This window comes from Notamacropus eugenii, chromosome 1 (assembly GCF_028372415.1).
Source record: "Notamacropus eugenii isolate mMacEug1 chromosome 1, mMacEug1.pri_v2, whole genome shotgun sequence".
Taxonomy (NCBI): domain Eukaryota; kingdom Metazoa; phylum Chordata; class Mammalia; order Diprotodontia; family Macropodidae; genus Notamacropus; species Notamacropus eugenii.
In genome coordinates this window covers 599,866,281-599,881,551 of record NC_092872.1, presented here as the reverse complement: position 1 = coordinate 599,881,551, position 15,271 = coordinate 599,866,281, and the positions used below count along the sequence as shown (strand labels likewise).

Here is a 15,271-nt window from a genome sequence, read left to right as displayed (position 1 = left end):
GTTTTCTTTAAATACCTGCTTTTCCTACCTATATGGCCATTTTTTTTCTTTGTCACCTTTGCTATATTCTTATCCAGGTCACATCTGCTAACTGTGCACATCTCACAGGGTTCTGTCTTGGGCCCTGTTCTCTTCTCCCTCTGCACTCTTTTTCTTGGATAAAAAGATTACTTATGGAGATGATGGGGGAATAATCATTAAGAAATAATAGTGATATTAAAGCAAAAAGTATCAATGTAGCATTTTTTAAAAAATGTTAATAAAAATGTACATTCCTTTCCGGAAAATGTAATGTTAACATGATAACATATACTTTTTTTTATGGGACCAGAATATATTACTTATTTCACTGATGGTATTGAAAGATAATGCCAGAAGAGGTTTAATACAGAAGAAATCTTAAGGTTATGAAAAGTAAACAAGAGGGAGGTATAATGTTAAATGAAAATATCATGATTAAACATTGATCTTTATGAGGAAAGTTTATTTGTTTTGCTTTCAGGCTATTGCACATTATGAGCAATCAGCTGATTATTACAAAGGAGAAGAATCAAACAGGCAAGTTTTCTTTTAAAAATTAGTAATTTTTTTATGCATGTACCAAAGTTGACAGATGTTCAGGTCTTTGTCAGTTTTATAATTTGAAATAAGACATTTTTTTAGGAAGAATCACTTCAACTTATCCCTTTTTCTTTTTGGAATGTTATCTATTTTTAACTCTATGATTCTTGATTTTCAGTTCAGCCAACAAGTGTCTTCTGAAGGTGGCAGCATATGCTGCTCAACTAGAACAGTACCAGAAAGCAATTGAAATCTATGAGCAGGTTAGTCCATTTAAAATTAATTGTAGGTTACATTTAGGGAATGCTTATTGAATTACATGAAGTTTCTTTGATTATTTTCTGTAATTACACATGTAATTTGCCATAAATCAATGATATTGGTTTCTATATCTAGTAATATTTCTTTGTACTAGACTAGGGAGCAAAGATTACCTGGCTAGAAAGTTTTCAAAGCATAACATGCCATTGTCACTGGAGTAAGAGGACCTGTGTGACTTTGGGCAAGTCACTTCATCTTTATGGGCCTCAGTTTCCTCCCCTCTGAAATGAATTAGCTTTCTGAAGTCCCATCCTGTTGTAGAGCCATGATTCCACGAATATTGTATGTTTGTTAATGTAAAACAGACAACAGATTTTTCACTTGCATGAATTATGGTAGTATTAACATTACTAACCCAATAATTTCTGTTACTAGGTTGGGGCAAACACTATGGACAATCCTTTGTTGAAGTACAGTGCAAAAGATTACTTCTTTAAAGCAGCCCTTTGTCACTTCATAGTTGATGAATTGAATGCTAAGGTTGGTAGTTTTAAAGGGTCATTTTTCTAATGTTATAATAATCTAAACAAAGTTTTTCCACCCTCAACCTGTCTAATATCATTGTTGTTATTAGTGTAGGTAATTCCTATGCTTGTGAACAAATTACAAATAAACTACTAAAATTGAATTTCATAGGTTATTCCATTTTAGTCTTGACTATTAAAAAAAAAAGTAAGGTTTTATTATGTCTAAAACAGGACTTTAGTAGAGAATAAGAAGGAATCAGAACAGATCCCTACCTCATGAATCCTGATCAGCATCCATAACTGCTTAATCATCATGTTGGAATTTGGTAGAGAATGAAAATTGGGGAAAAGTTGAAGAGGGGAATCAGTAAGAAATAGAAGGAATTGGTTGAGAACAGAATGTAAGAAGAACAATTTTAGACAAGATTGAACCAGCTCATATTTGGGAAGCAAAAGTTAATAAGGTACATGAAAAGTATCCCTGTCTTCTAAACTAAAATACCAGTCTAAGTTCATCTGATTCTGTACCGCAGAGGCATATACTCTCAAGTGGAACAAGAACCAGATTAAAAAATAACTGGGAAAGGCTTAACAAAATAAGTAAAATTATGGTATAATATTGTAATAATACAATATAACATCAATAATTTGTGGTTTTCTAATTCAACATGTAGCCTATGTATTTCTTTTTCTGTTTGAGTTTGATGCCACTACTGTACTGTGAGAAAGAAGCTTTTATGTTTTCTCTTTTTCAAGAACAAATGTTGCAGTGAGGCAGTCCCCCCAGTTTTGTATGTCTGAGAAAGGAGAACAAAAATGGTTTAGCTTGAGAACTTTCAAATTAATTTTGCATTAGCTCACATTTCATCCTTCTTACAGGACTTCTCATTTTTATATTGTTTCATTTTTTCCAAGGGGTCATATTATAAAAGACAAACAAATAAGGTCACATCTGTTAAGAGTTAGGTTTTATGATGTTTCTTAAGTGTTTATGTAAAGAGTGGAAAATGTTATTAATGGCATTAAATTTCATGAGAAAATGAAAATTTTCATTACTCAAGCATTTGGTCTGTCTGTTTTAGCTTGCTCTTGAAAAATATGAAGAAATGTTTCCTGCATTTACTGATTCAAGGGAATGCAAATTGTTAAAAGTAAGTAAAATTGGTACTGTTAACAGCAATAATAATAGCTGGCCTCATATATCACTTTAAGGCATTCAAACTACTTTATTTCATTTGATCTGCAAAGCAATCTTATAATCATTATACACACTTAATATGTAGTACTATTTTATAGATGAGATATCAGGCTCAAGGAGATTAAGTGATTTGCCCAGAATCACATAGTTTGCAATTGTTAGGGCTGAGATTTGAACTCAGGTTTGAGTCTGAGTTTAGAATTCTCTTTACTGTAGTACATCCTTGCCAAGTAAATAACCTCTAAGATTTGTATGTGCATGATGCGCACTTTAGAAGATATACGTCGTCTTTTTGAGATAGCACATACATTGATCCTTTAATGTCAGATGACTCTAACTTACAGAATGTGGAAATCACTGGGTTGTTTGAGACCTAGTCCTTTGCTACTTTCATAGTCATTTTTTCTGGCCATGATATAGTGAAGCAAAAACATAAAGGACTCCTAAAACATTAGAAAATTCAAATATTAGAACCAAGATTATAGTTGAATGTTGACCCAAATGTTGTTTTTGCTGATTTACTAAAGAACTATTTTCAAATTTTTGGAGCAATTGACATTTTCTGAGAGTATTTCAGAAATGGCAAGCAACATTAAGTAATTTAGGTACTCCAGTTCAAGAAACAAAGCTGTATCTTTATGATTTGATCACACAGACAGGAGTTGAATGTTGGTGTATATAGACTCTCCAAGAAACAGCCTCTAAGATAAATTAGTATTGTCCTTTCGTTTCAAAGATGAAAGAACTGAGCCCCAGAAAGGTTGCCCAAGGTTCTTGGGTGAGCAAACCTAGAACCTAAATTTCCTGCTTTTCTACTCTAGGATAACAATGCTTTTTATCCATATTTTTATATTATCAGAAACTGCTAGAAGCTCATGAGGAACAGAACAGTGAGGCTTATACTGAAGCGGTAAGTGGCACATGGCTTTTTACACTTACGTAACTGCAATAGAGTTTTCGAAGATTTGACTTGCAGTATTTTTTTGATGTTCTCAGGTTGTAAATATGTCCATATTTTCCCAGACAGCACTGTCAAAGTTTATTTGTATTGTATGTGCCACATCTGATATCAGTAGAAATATTCAGTCAGGTTCCATAAATATCATATTTATGGCATGGAAGTAACCCATAGTTCTTTAGGGTAATGCCAACAGGGTGTAACAATCTAGTTTTACCAAAGTTCTACCAAGCTAGAAAGCCTTAAAATACAATCTTAGTGACAGAGTAGGTCTGCTTTTTGAGAACAGCCTAACTTAGAAGGGAGAGGCTCTTCACCACTAGAGTAACTTTTAGGTAATGAATTATTTGACCATGGCATCCCATAAAAATTAAAAAAAAAAAATTGTACCCAGTCTTTTTTCAACCCCTTTCTGTTTCTGCAGTAATAGGGGCAGAGTGGCAAAGAATGCTAAAAAAAATTACAGTTTTTAGTATGTTTATAAATATTAACCTGATTATTGCTACTCTAACTTAAGATTTTTACTCAGTAACTAGTAAATGAATATACTGCCAGAGGAATTGAACCATGTCAAAACTGACATTCTTGCTATAAATGAAATCAGGAGATATAAGGAAGTTCCAACTAAATGGAAGAAAGTCTCACAATTCTTAATAAGGCAAATAAAGAAATTGGTAGCATTGGTTTTACTATGTTTTAAAAGAACCAGAAAACATTTCATTTGACATTTGTTCATCTCTCATTGAAGTGTTTATAATGAGGAGCAAAAAACCACCTTGATGATAATTACAGCTTATATACCATCTACTGGAGAGGATGAGGATGTAGAGAAATCCCATGAAGAGCTTGATAAAACTATCCAGATTAAATCCACATATTCCTTAACCCTTAATGTTTTCAATGCAAAGGTGAACAGAAGGGAGAACAATGAAAATTAAGTTGGAAGTTATTACTTGAGGTTCAAAAAGCCTTACATCTGATTATCATGAATACTTTCTTCAAAAGGAGAGCTAGCACAAAAATTATCAATATTTCTGTCTACTATTGATTTTTAGAAGTTGGAAATGCAATAGAAAAATTCCATTTAAAATAGCTACAAAATTTATATTATTTAATTATTGAAGACACACATATAAACATAAATACAAAACACTACTGAAATAAGGGAAGGTTTAAGTCATTGTAGAGATAGTAATTTTTATGTTTGGATCATGTCATTATAATAAAAATGATGCTAAATTAATTTTTAAAGCTTTAGTAGTATAACAGATTATATAAACGTTACTTTATGGGTCTAGACAAAATAATAGTTAAACTCATTTGGAGGAACAAAAGGTAAAAAGTCATTTTTTAAAAAACTGAGAATGAAGGGAATCTAACATTACCAAATCTCATATTATATTGTAAAGCAATAGTCATCAGAACTATATGGTACTGGTCAAAAAATAGAGCAGTAGGTTAGTGGAAGAGACTACAAAAGAAAAATCTGGAAACAGTTGAAGACACGATTTTAGTGTTCAGTAAACCTAAGAGAAACTAATAGGAAAAGCACTTCCTATTTGACAAGAACTCCTGGGAAAATTGGAAAGCAGTTTGGCATAAAAGAGCTTTAGACCAGCAAGTTATACCGTATACCAAAGTAAGTTCCAAATGAATAAGAAAATAGTCACATTACAAAATTAAAGAAAAATAGAAGGAGGTGTCTTTCCTAATTATGGCCTAAGAGGAGAATTCATAACCAATCAAAGGATGAAAACAAAAGGCAAAATAGTTTTTATTATATGAAAATAAAGCCCTTTTGCATAAACAAAATAAGTACAATTAGAATAAAAATATGTAGTATCTCCCCTATACATGCAGCACCCCTCGAATAGTTAACCTGAGGTTTAAAGTACATCTGGATTCTCCAAAATGGTTCTTGAACCCCAACTAATATGTTTGTTTTTCTCTTCTTGAAAAAAAACCCATTTAGTTAGAAGCAGGGACATTTAATGAAATAATAGTAAGAAAAGTTGCAGTATCACATTCTTCACTCTTATCCCCTACCAGGGCATATTCTTCCATGATTGCACACATCTTAAATAGGAAGAGTGGACATGTGTAGCTATTATTCTGAACCGCTTATAGATAGGGGCAAATAGATCACTGATATCCCTTGGTGATATCTATAGGTCCCCAGTAGTCTTGTGCCTTTGTTTCCTTGGTCTTACGGTGGCTGCTCAGTTGAGCAGTCTTTGCTGGTCTCCTGTTTCATTGTTTTTCAACCTGTTTTGGCAACTGGTAATTACTGTCCATAATTTTTTTTATTCCCTCTAACTGACTTCTGGGCTTATCTCCTGAAGGCCACCCACTCACAGTCTCAGCTCTAGTCTGCTAGGATTTCTCTTACTCAGAGAAGACCAGGCAGATTTCTGCCTTAAGCTTTGTCTTTTCAACTCTTTGTCTAGGTAGATATTTCAGCCCTCAGTTAGAATTAAAGATCTGATCTAGGGTTAGACTCCTTTCTCTTTTAACATGCAAATAAATGTGAGCCAAAACAAAAAGTAAACCAAAAAGGTCGTGCCATTGTTCTCTATTACCTAACTCTCATTTATAACATCTTAGATTACCCGATCTTAAATCCAGAGCTGAAAAGGATCTTAATGCCTCTACTCCAGCCTACTTATTTTAGAGAAAAGGAAACTGAAGCCTCATCCAGAGCTTTAACAATTCCTGCTTTTGTTCTACATATATATATGAGCAGCAAAGCCCCATTGCTTTGCTTCTGTGTTTTGGCCAATTCCACTGCTTCCCAAAAATAAGAGAAACTGTTAATTAGCGAGCAACACTTCTACCTCAGATGTTTCTGATAAAAGTGTGATATATTTAGGGAATAGACATAGATATTTAACAGCCATTTCTCAATAAACAAGGATTCTAAGAATGCAAATAGTGTGCAATAGTATAAATTATTGATAACCAAATGAAAAATGCTCCAAAATACTAAAAATAAAAAGAGGTGTACATTTATCAATCAGGAAACATTTATTGAGCACCTACTGTTCTGAATTTTAGGGTTACAAAGACAAAAACAAAACAGTGCTTCCAAGGAGCTTACATTCTCTTGGGGGAAGTAATACATGCATAAATATATAAAAAATATATGAAAATACATGCGATTGGATAGGAGCCAAACTTGTAATTTCATTATATAAGGAGCTCTTGGATTAGTAAACTCCCTCTACTAATGCAAGTCAGCACTCTCTTACAGAGGCATAGAGTTGCCTAGAAAACAGAGATTAAATGATTGCCTTGGGTCATATGATTGTCAGAGGTAGAACTTTAAGTCTGATCTTCCTAGCACAAAGGCCAGCCCTCTATTCGTTATGTTAGAGCTACCTCTCCATACAATAGGTGCTAGCAATAGGAAATCAGAAAAGGCTTCCTGTAGAAGGTGGTGCTTAAAAAGAAATTTTAAAAATACAAAAAAATGGATTCTAAATCAGATCAACTCTTGAGTTTTCACCCCATGTTTACCAAATTGACAAAGACATTAAGGCAGAAACAGTTATTATCTTGACTGTCTCTGAAGAGTCAGGCACTCTAATACACTATTATTGGAGTCAGTTTAGAAAATAATTTGGAATTTTGTGGAAAAAGTGGCTCATATCCTTTGACCCCAATAATACTAAGACTGGAACTCTTCTGAGGAGGTTAGTGACAGAAAATATCTGGCATATAGTAGATGTTGAATAAATATTCGTTGATTGAAAGAAAAAGACCTGTATATATTCAGATGTTAATTGTAGTACTTTTTGTAGTAGCAGAATAAACTCAAGGAAAAGAGTGTTCTTGAATTGCAGAATAGTTGAACAAATTATGTTGTGAATACAATGTAATATTATTTTGTCTTAATGTATAAAAAAGCATGGAGGGATGTGTATGAACTGAGGGAGATATAGAAACCAAAATTAGAAAATGATATCAGAATTCAGAGTAAATATAATGCCCAGTCTCTGTTCATGGGCTGATGGTGAGTCATGCTTCCCTTATCTTGGAAGAGAGGAAATAGACAGCAGGTGTGAAGTATTGACTGTTGTAATCAATCAGTATCATTTGATATACATCTCTTGATTATATTATGGATTCATCAAGTAGTCTATTAAGCTAGAAACTAAATAGATTCCATCAAATATTAGAATGTATTATAATATTCTGATTACCCCCAGATAATTAGCATGTATTTCTATATTTCAGTAATTCAAGACCCCTTAATTTCATCTCTTGAATGATCCCGTCATCAAAAATTGCAAGCTTTCCTTGCTTTGGTAAATGATTTCTGTGGCCAAAAATATTTAAAAGTTGGTGGCAACAGTTGTGATTAGCCTCTCTGAAATTCATAGGTTGTTCTTCATATTGCAGGAATAGTTTGCTGTCAGATCCATACATAAAAACCTTTCCAGTTTAGTGGCATCTACTGGAATATGCTTTCTGTTGTCAGTCTTCCAACAACTCACAGCCAGCTTCATGTCATGAGGAGGAATGGGAATAGGAACACATTATAAGGCTTTTTATGAAGTCAAGACCAGTTATTGTAAGAAATGTACCCACTTTTCACTCTCAATGGCAGAACGCATTTTGTAATTTATTTGACTCATGCTTAGAAGGTTTTATGATTCCAGTCCAAAATTACCCATTTATTTTGTGTGATTCTTGTTCATATCCTCCACTGGAGGTCCACCCATTGTGCTGAAGACCTTCTTGTAGATCTATTGCTATTGGGTGGGTATTAGTGGAACATAAAATTTTGCATCTGTGAGCCCTTGTTCTCACCATTTGATAGCACCATTTCCTTTTCCAGGCATATATAGGGGGTCCCAAAAGTCTTAGTTCAGTTTTAAGCTAAAAATGTCACTATTAATATGTTCCTCCAATAGTATGTCCACTTCCTGATCATTAGACATGTATCTCACTTTTAGAATACCAGTATTTAACTTGATGTTCATAGATAATCTAAAAATAGTTGCACCCTCTAAATAAACAAATTAGAACCCTCTGCACTAATTTAGAAGACTTTGCATCATTGCAGAAGTAGAAGGTGCCATACAGGACTGAGATATATTTTTTTGCTTTTATTTCATGGATTGTCTCTTCAGAGAGTTCATCATTTAATGGGTAACCTCTGGTGACACACTTTTTCATTAAAAAACTATCTACCATGGTATATAACTTGACAAGAGATGGCACTCTACTAGCATGGCATTTGAGAACCTCATCTATCTGGTTCTTTGTGCACTCTTTGTGAACACTTCTCCAAATGGATAGATTAAGTACATCATGTATTAAAATACTTTATAGAATGTATATCCTATGTCTTCATTTTTATTTGCATTAATCTAATATTTTTTTGCCTCCCATAAACTAGGTGAAAGAATTTGACTCAATATCTCGCTTGGATCAGTGGCTTACTACTATGTTACTTCGTATCAAAAAGTCAATTCAAGGGGATGGAGAAGTGGATGGTGATCTGAAGTGAACTGCCTATGATCTTTGTGGCATGCAGCCTAACTTCTATTTATATATATATATGTTAATGGCCAGTGACCATTACGGGATTCCCCATTTCCCATTAATGGCTTCATTTTTGTTGCATATAAACCAGATGACTGCATATTGTTTAAGATCCCTCTGTCTATGTTATGATGAAATGAATGAATAAGGGTCCTCTAATGTTGTTTGTATGTGCTTTGGAAATAGTATATATTTGTCAGATTTCTAAGATCTCTGGAAAAAAATACTTCATGAAATAATATATTTTTCATTCTTTTTCAGTGTTTAAAGAACCCAGGTTTTACTTTTGCTTGATGTTTCTGTATGGTGCCTTAGGCTTTAGCACCAATTTATTCATGTAAATATATGCTTTATGCATATGAAATACACATTTAGCATTTTACTCTATACTACTTTTAAACATGTGTATGTATGTAATGGACAGTTGTCGGGAATGAGTTTATCTTTTTGTTTTGTTTGTTAGAAACAAATTTAAGGGTTTTTTTTTTTAGTTATTACAAAACTATCTTACTGGTGCTAGTGATTAGCTCCTTTGCTTCTATGCCCTGTTTATGGGCATAAAAAAAGATTATGTAGTGATCTGGGTCTGTTGGTATTACTTGTCATGAGTATAGGGACAGCTAACAGTTTATTTTTCTCATGCCATTATCAAATTCAGTCATCATCACATAACACGTAAACATACACATTGCTGAAAAACTCATGAGGAACAGAACATGAAGTTGGTCCATGCAAAGAGAACTTTTAGAGACCTTGGTATAGTGGCTAGAATGCTAAGTTTAAAAGTCAGAAAAATTTCAGTTCAAACCCAGTTTCTGACACCTTTTAGCTGTGTGACTATGGGCAGGTCACTTAATAATATCTTTGAGCCTGTTTCCTTACCTGTAAAATGGTGACACTGCCTGTGGTACCTCCCTCACACTATTGTTGTGAGGCCTTAAATGAGATAATGTATATGAATTATTTTTTCAAACTTGTAATTACTATTTAAATATAAGTTATTACTATTATGCCCATGCAACTATAATATTGTTACAAATATTTTTGTTAGTCTATTTTTTGCCTTTTCTTCTGGTTTGAAGTGTTAAAACATTTTTCAGTTAATTTAAAAAAAAGTGCATCATAGTTACCCTGTGATAGTAACTGAAATGTTCCACTAACCTCTAAACAAATGCCTGTATGTAGATACAGAAAAAAAAATTCACATTCCTACCAGTTATTTGTTGTGCAAATTACTATATGTAGATAGTACAGTAAGATTTCCATTTCCTCACTGTGTATGCACGTACAATATATGTGTATTCTATATGAAATAGTTGTTTCATTAGAAAAATTTTATTGTTTTTAATTAATGGTAGAAATTATTTTCATCTCCAGAGTAATAAAAAAATGGTTTCATCAGGAAATATTTTTCTGACTTTTTCAATGCCACTTACCTCTGTTAGAATGTTGAGTTCTTTTCTATACATTTGTGGTATGTCAGGGAAAGGTAGGCTTTTAGGATTGTTGGCAATGAGTTATATGCAATTCATGTGATTAAATTAGTGATTTGGGTGTTGCTCTCTTTTTCACATGCTTATCCTTTTGGTTAGGGAGTCAAATAAATTTATTAGGGGCCCATTAAGAATCTCTCAGCAGATGGTTGTAAATGTTTTAACGTTTGACACTATTTTGGGTTATCTATATTTTCAGACTTCATATGCAAAAACTATCCTAACTGTTAGATTACTAAACAGATGCTATATGTAGACACAGTAATGTTTCTAGCCTATCACTGTGCTGCTGTTAATATTTCTTAGGCTGAAACAGCCATGTCGATACTTTTTTAGACACTGGGACTAAATGTAAAGAAGTATGCCATAGCTTGTTTTAAACTAGATTGCCCTATGAAAGACAAAAATGTTTTGGGTGACAGTGGAGCAATCACAAGTACTAATGATAATGTGGAATTTGAAGGTATACCATGTTGTTTTTTGGACATTTCCAACTTAAAAGATCTCTTTATAATCACTTTCTGTTTTCCTAAAAGTTAACAATAATTTTCCTTGGATTAAAATAATAGTGTATTTTAGACTAGGGCAGTAACCTCAGAAGGACAAAAAATGGATGTTATTTGGAGATTTAAGAGCAAATGGAATTGGTTATAAATCTTGGTAGTCAACAAGTGACTCTTCTACACATATCAACATGGAGTGTTTTTACTTTGTATACTTTTTCCTACCTATTTTCTAGCCACATGGTAATTAAGTAAAAAAACAAGGCTGGTTGATTTTGCCATGATTTTAGCTTTACACAATTGTACCATTCCTGGGCTTTTTCATTTTGCTTTGTATAAACCTTTAGTCCCCACCTATAGCTGTGGTATGTATCACAGTCAGAAAGTCCATTGGATTGCCTTTTCCAAAATACATTGGAGAAGAAAAAGTGAGAAAAATAAACCCTGATTTGGCAGCTTTTCAAATATTATTTGGCGGTTCTTTTTTAGTTCTTAGAAAACTATAAAATGTCATTACGAAATGTCTATGTAATGACTATTGAAATCACATGCTCAGAGGCATCATGAGATTTATTTACAGGTTATTGTGAGAATTTGGTTTTATACCATTTCTAATTTTGGAAAGAAACACTTCTCACTAAATTTATACACTGACTTCATCTGCCTGTTCCTCTTTGCAAATGTATTTATTGATTGTGATAAATGTAAAGAATGACAAATAGTTTTGTCCCTTTCATAGCTTCTCAGGTTAGTGAGAAATACTGAATTGTCCTTGATACCTTTAGGTATAATTAAAGGAGAGGGTGTGGTAAAGTGGAAAAATCATTAGGTGTGCCGATTTGCTTTAGTTAATTGTACATACATATATATATTTTGCTATAAGAAAGAATTGTTTTGGTGAAGTAGTGCTAGAAAATTCACAGTGTTAAAAAATATATCAATAAACTTTTTTTTAAAAAAAGTGTTAGACTGAGAGTTGAGGAAGCGACTTGGGTTTTGCTGTGGCTCATTCATTCAAGAAATTATGGAGCACCTTCTTTGTGCAGTTCGTTGTGGTAGGCATTGTTCTGTAGGACTCTGCTTTTTCCCTCAAAGTAAATAAAAATCTATTGGGGAAGATAAGACTTGTTTGTGTTTACCTTCAATGTAAGGAAAAATGTTATAGTACCATGACAGTGATTCAAAGTTCAGAGATTGGCAAGATTCTCTTGGGCTAGTAATCACAGAAGAATGCTTAGAGAATGTAGCATTTGAGCTGGAACTTGAAGGATGAGTATGATGTTGGCTGATGATAATGGAAAGAAAGGAAGAAGTAAAGGGTATATAATGAGCAATGATAGGGCAAGGGAAGTCATGTTCAAGAAATGGTAAATAGGCCATTTTTGTTGGATTGTGGAGTACATGTAAGAGGATAAGTGGAGAGAAGGTTGAAGAGGTAGCCTGGGGTCAGACTATACAGCGCCTTAAATATCAGACAGAGACATTTGCCCTGTACTTAGCAGGCAGTGGGGAGCTATGAAAAGTTTTTGAACTTAGTAATAAATAATGCTGAAAGTAGTAATATGTTAGTATTTTCAGTAGCCTGTAAAAGTGTAAGATAAAGAGACTAGAGTCAGGGATACCTGTTAGGAGGCTGTTGCAATAATCTAGGCAGGTAATATAGATATCGAAATATAATAATGGGACAGGAAAGAAGTCACAACTTCTCTGGCCTGACCAATGAACTTTGAAGGAATCTACCAATTCTAAAATTCTGCAAAATATAATTATCAGTTAAATCTCAAATCAACATTTACTAAGTACCTGGTCTGTGGGCAGAACACTGTAGTAGATCCTGGGCTAAGTACACTGGAGTTGCAAAAGAAAATGCTTTGTGAGGTGTGAGGAAGGTAAACTTTCACTGACTTGTGCTGTGAAACCAGAAATTATTTTTTTAGAGCAGCATAATATAAATTAGACATTGAAATGGAGCACAACACAGTATTTCAAAAAGCCACTGTTGCTTTCCTTTGTGCAGAAAAATGTACTTTTAACCTTAGACAATATACATAAATACTTCTATGTGATGACCTGATAGTATGCTACTTAACAGTAGTTTATCAGGATTGGAGGGCTGTTTGTTATTCATTTACCAGTGTAGTTGGCTTTCTTCTTACTTAGAGAATTTTATTAGAGGGACTGTGCTTCCATTTCTCTTGCTTGCTATAACATATTCATTTTCTCCAAGGCTTCTGTTCTCAACATACGATAAAGATAATTTTAATCATTGATTCTTTTTAAGTGAGCCTTGTTTATTTTCCTTTATCAACCCCTTAAACTGTCAGTTCACTACAGACTAATAAGTGACATGACACTTTGTTTTAAGGATTTAGGTATGTTAAGTGGTCATGATTATAATCTGTTGCAACAGTTGTTTCAACACAGTATCAGGGCTTGTTAAGAACTAATAGCTATTTGTAGCCCAGAAGCATAGGAAAATAGCAGTTCCTGTTGATGGAACAAACTAGCCAGAGAATACAAACAAAGAAAACCCCAAACTAGAATAGAGTGAATATAAATTTAATTGCATTGAATTGCTATCCCAATATAATGGAATAGTGCCATATTTCTTTCAACAAGCTAAGGAGTTGGATTTTCAAGACTCATAAAATTTTCTTTACAAATAATAGTAATAATTATGGAATTATGTTAAAGTTTTTGTATTTTAGCAAGGCTGACTCATTTATGGTAAATATTTTTTCCATGGATCAACCAAGTTATTTGAGAAAGATTACATATACTTGGTTATTCGTGGTCAAAGATGACAGTCACAGGTAAAATTTCTTACAGAAAAGCATTGCTTTTGTGGAAATGTTTTTACAACTTGTCTCTTGATTTTCTTTTTTGTGGTTACTTTTTTTATTTATCCAATGATATGAAAACAGTATTTTTGCACAATTGTGATATGCATAAATGATCTCTTAATAGTATAGCCAACTATATGCACTAGCTTTTGTGGTGTTTAACAGTGTTTTCTCTGCTATTGTGCACATATTTGTCTAAATGTAAAATGTTGTGATTTTGTAGATTTGGCAGTCTAGCATGTCAACTATAATGTAATTAGCCTGTTATAAATGGTGATAACAGCAGTTTTCAAATCATGTAAAGTACAGAGAATAGAGCTGCTAATATTCCGCCTATCACTTTCTAGGTCAGAAAACTTATCATGAAAACTATTTAATAACAACTCTGCCTTAGCAGGAACAAATTGTGTATGTTTTGTGTGAACTTGTATAGTAATAAAGTCAAAATTATGATTAATGTTACGATTGGTAATTCTTACTGTTGTTTATAAGAGAGAGATAGCTTCCTTACCAAGCACAATCTGCCCATTAAGTTGAAAACTTGAAATTGTAAGATAAGGTGCCAAGTTGACCTCTTATAGGTAGGTAGGTTACAGAGCCTTCCGTGGTGATTTAACATGGTGAAATTTCTATTATCTGAAATGCTGTAACTAATTTAATTGGTTAACTGAGGGTTTACACAGACATACAGCTCTAGAATCTTCCTAAAATTGTTTCCTGTTTAGGAAATCATAAGAAAAATACTTTTAAAAAAAATTAGGAAAGTTCAGGAGTTCCTACCTGCTTTTCCTCAATTTATCATTTGTAGTTTCACACTTTTGAGTTGTGAAACCTTCGCAGGTCATTTTATTTTGCGACACCTCTAATTTCTTGTTTTCTATACCATTATGCTGCCTTTTAACTTCTATATTAGTTGCAGTTTACTATTATTTTGCTCATTTAGCCTAAGAGCATCAGTCATTTTCCTTAGATGTGCTACATCTAAGTTTCACTGAGGTTTTAGAGTATACCCTGTCTTATATTCATATTATGACATGATTTTTAAAAATAATCCTGAAAGTATCAACTTCTGAGCAAATGATTTAGCTTGAATCAGGGAGAGAAGCAATACTTGTGTGAATTAGTTCATTTGTTTAGTGTTGTATGGTTTATACCTCATGCTTTCGTAGGGCTTTAGGCCTTACAAGGCACTTTCTCCACAGAACTGAGGTCCATAGTGCAAATACTATCATTTTACAAATGAGAAACGTTTAGAGATGCTATAATCACTTATCTAACGTCCCATAACTAGACCTAATACATATCCAAGGTGACATTTGTCTTTACTATGGTGTCCTTTTTTCAATACCACAGGAGGGCTATGAAGTAAACTCAAGT

The 15,271-nt window shown here is 33.3% G+C and overlaps 1 protein-coding gene across 3 annotated transcripts in view; it reads left to right on the top strand.

The window, feature by feature from the left end:
• NAPB (NSF attachment protein beta) overlaps nt 1–14,356 on the top strand; it is a 54,877-nt gene extending 40,521 nt beyond the window's left edge. For 2 of the 3 annotated variants that reach the window (XM_072634618.1, XM_072634616.1), the window contains 6 exons: nt 503–558; nt 740–824; nt 1,258–1,362; nt 2,432–2,500; nt 3,407–3,457; nt 8,910–14,356. In XM_072634618.1, coding sequence (XP_072490719.1) covers nt 503–558; nt 740–824; nt 1,258–1,362; nt 2,432–2,500; nt 3,407–3,457; nt 8,910–9,020 — 477 coding nt within the window. In that variant the 3' untranslated portion in view covers nt 9,021–14,356. The remainder of the gene's footprint in view (nt 1–502; nt 559–739; nt 825–1,257; nt 1,363–2,431; nt 2,501–3,406; nt 3,458–8,909) is intronic. The other variant, XM_072634617.1, reaches the window with a different exon arrangement.
• The last annotated feature ends 915 nt before the right edge of the window (nt 14,357–15,271 follow it).